General features: G+C 42.2%; 1 protein-coding gene across 8 annotated transcripts in view; it reads right to left on the bottom strand.

The window, feature by feature from the left end:
• The window catches only part of Tnc (tenascin C), a 94,288-nt gene that overhangs the window by 41,224 nt on the left and 49,786 nt on the right, over positions 1–3,278 (bottom strand). For 3 of the 8 annotated variants that reach the window (XM_010639443.3, XM_010639444.2, XM_019209824.2), the window contains exons 11-12: positions 1,564–1,836; positions 311–583 (exon numbers count right to left, since the gene is read on the bottom strand). The exons of 2 other annotated variants lie outside the window; for them this stretch is intronic. In XM_010639443.3, coding sequence (XP_010637745.1) covers positions 311–583; positions 1,564–1,836 — 546 coding nt within the window. The remainder of the gene's footprint in view (positions 1–310; positions 584–1,563; positions 1,837–3,278) is intronic. 3 more of the 8 variants (XM_010639445.2, XM_010639447.2, XM_010639448.2) reach the window with 2 other exon arrangements.

A 3,278-nucleotide genomic window follows, 5' to 3' on the forward strand; every position in this document is an offset into this window, starting at 1 on the left:
TTTTTTTTTTTTTTTTTTTTTGGGGTAACAAGTTGTGCTTTCCAACTTCTTAGATATTCTGACTGGAACTTTCTTTGCAAGAACAGTCACCTCTTACTTGTAAAGGAAGAGAAGGTGGAATTTTCCATGGAACTGGCTACTAGGCCGTGACTAGAACTTGGCCAAATAAGGGATGTGACATTTGGGGAGAAGCAAGGGTGAATCACTGATATTTCCCAACATGGTAGGGTCTAAAACCAATTCGGAGCTTGGATTCCTCCTGAACAGAGACAACAGAGACAGAGCAGATGAGTGAATTAACCTAGAATACCTGTCCAGACTTCAGCAGAGAGAGGGGTTGTACTGAAGTCCTGAGTGACCCCATGGATGGTGACTCTATAGTGAGTGGCTGCTTTGAGCCCTGGCAGGTCCACGGACCTCAGTCCTCCTGGGACTGTGAGGTTCTGGACTGCAGTTACTGTGTCAGTCTCCTGCACCTGAATGAAAAAGTGCTCGTAGGCCCCTTCAGGAGCAGTCCAGGTGAGTTTGAGGGCATCCCAGCCCACCTCGGCCACCGTGATCTCTCCCAAATTGGGAGTTTTCCCTGGAGAAGGACAAAAAACTAGTTTACATCGTAAACCAAGATCCAGGAAATCTTGAACACAAGGCTTGCTATCACTTAAAAATGTGACTCACTTTAGATAAATGTGCATCATGCAACTTTCTAAATTTTAGAAATAGAGCAGAGGGAGAGTTTTGGGAAAACCTTTCTTCTCTTCCCTTATGAAAGGATTCCCTTCAATATCAGTGAATGAGGAGGTTGATTTTGTGATGCTTTTTCCTTTTTTAATATAGCATGCAAACATCTTTTAACAGAGGGAGCCTATCTCTGGGGGTAATCTCCTCTCTCCAGGCTGGGCAGATTGTCCCACAGAATGGCTTCTGTACAGCTCTGGAGAGTGTTGCCAGGGAGTGAAATGTTACAGTGGCCTTGGGGCTGTGTAATCCAATAATGACTGTGTGTTATCAGATCCCACGGTACTTTTACTTGTAGCAGAACAAGTCCTTTTCTCGTGGTTTGGATTAAAAATTCCTCCTAAAAGACTTATGAGTTCAGAGGTGGAACTTTTGGAAGGTGATTAGATCAGGGAGACGCTGGATGCATCAGTGGATTCATTCATCAATGAGTTCACATTTGAATGTGCTGTTAAGAGGTCGGGCCCGATTGGAGGAAGAAAGTTACTGGCAGTGTGACCCAGAAGTGAACATCCTGTCCCCAACCCCTTCTTTCTTTGGCTCTTCTTTGCTCTCTGTTTCTCTCTCACCATGAGGTGCGCAATTTTCCTCTACCACACCTTTCTGTCATGATGCTCCTGCCTTGGATACAGCTGATCTTCTATGGAAACCTCTGAGACTGAGAACCAAAATAAAACCTCTCCTCTTTTATGGTGTATATGTCAGGTATTTTGTCCCACCAATAAAAATCTGTCTAATAAACTCTTCCAAAGCTAGTTGTGTCTGATTGTCCTCAGGCAGTTTCCTGTTGGAAAAAATGGAACTTTTAGATATAAAAGTAGGAAGTACCTGTGGAGGCCTCAGTAGAGAGGACCGGTGTTCTATAGCCCCATATCACCCCATAGATGGAGATGGTATAGTGGGTGCCGGCCTTGAGACCGGGAAGGTCCACAGCCCGGAGGCTGCCAGGCACCGTGAGGTTGTGAGTGGCCTCCACCTTGTTGGCCTCCTGCACCTGAATGACAAAGTGCTCATAGGGCTGGTCAGCAGCGGTCCAGTTGAGTTTGAGGCCATCCCAGCCAACCTCAGTCACGATGAGATTTTCCAGTTCGGGGACATGTTCTGAATAAGGACAAAATAGGGGTCAATAGAACTATTCTTCATAATGCTTTCCTTCTGAGAACTCATAGGTAGCAAACCTTCTGCCAAGACTGAAAGACTCTCAAGGTCCAAGTGTTACATTTTGTCCACTGTGTCCTCTAAAGTTGCTGTCTTCTTTAAAATGCCAACAGAAAAAAAAATTCACATAATAACTGGGCCAGGGGTTTAGCTCAGTGGTTCTGCTGCCTGCCTCACAAGCACAAGGACCCGAGTTTGATCCCACAAACAAACAAACAAACAAAAAACCATAATAACCTATTTTGCCTTCTTATTTGAGCTTGTATTTTGAAAGTGTCATTTCCTGTTGACCAGTGTTCTGATGGTTTAGAAAAATGAATACATCTGTGTTGGTGATGCTCCAGTGGATGTACTTTCTAACTTTGAAAAGTATCTCTCACCCTAGGGAGGTAGGTCAGCTATCCTTGGGTCTGGGTCCAGCCTACTGTATTTTGAAATAATTAGCAACTTATAGATTCCCTTTGTTTCCACCCAGCCTCAGTCTCCCCTGGAAAGTCCATTACAGTTTATATTGGGATTTTGTCGTTTTCTGGGGTTTGGATCCATTTTTATTAAGTGCTGCAGTACAGATCAGAGGTAAATTAACACAGTATTAGTAAGGCTGACCTGAGAAAGGCCATAAGCCTTTACTAGATAGAATGAACAAGGCTCTGGGAGAAAACAGAGAGAACTAAACTCAATTAAAATTGAATGCTCCATCTTTATACATCACTGGAACATAGAGCTTCTGTCAAAAATCACTTATATGCATTGGTATGAGGGGGTTCATTTGCCCAGGGCTGAGCTTAGGTGGACTTTGCATGACCTAGGAAGAAAAGATTTATGGCAATGGATCCTATAAATAAGAGCATAGGAGCTGTCTTTGCTCATTTAAAGCAACAATCATTTTTCTACTTATGGCTCATGTTGCTGCTAATTTCAAATGAGCCCTATGTGCTCATAAAGACAACTTTTTAACTTGAAAACACTATCCTGAAATCTGAGAACAGCCTTTCAGAGGGAAATTATTTATTTTCTAGAATATATTTAATATATTAATATATTTAATCTTTACCCAATACTAGGGGACATTCTTCTTAATTGTTTAATATTGACAAAGCTTAAACTTATCAAGTCTCTTTTCTTTTTCTTTTTTTTTTAAGTCTAATTTGCTCTAGGACCGAGGCACAGAAACTGTGTCTTGAGGGCTTTATTTGGCCTGCCACCTAGCTTGGTCATTAGCAAGGTGACATCAGTTTTTACATTTTGAAGTCTTTTTTTTTTTTTTTTAAGTCTAATTTGCTCTAGGACCGAGGCACAGAAACTGTGTCTTGAGGGCTTTATTTGGCCTGCCACCTAGCTTGGTCATTAGCAAGGTGACATCAGTTTTTACATTTTGCATTTTG

Source organism: Fukomys damarensis, unplaced genomic scaffold (genome assembly GCF_012274545.1).
Source record: "Fukomys damarensis isolate Sample0158 unplaced genomic scaffold, DMR_v1.0_HiC HiC_scaffold_36, whole genome shotgun sequence".
Lineage (NCBI taxonomy): Eukaryota > Metazoa > Chordata > Mammalia > Rodentia > Bathyergidae > Fukomys > Fukomys damarensis.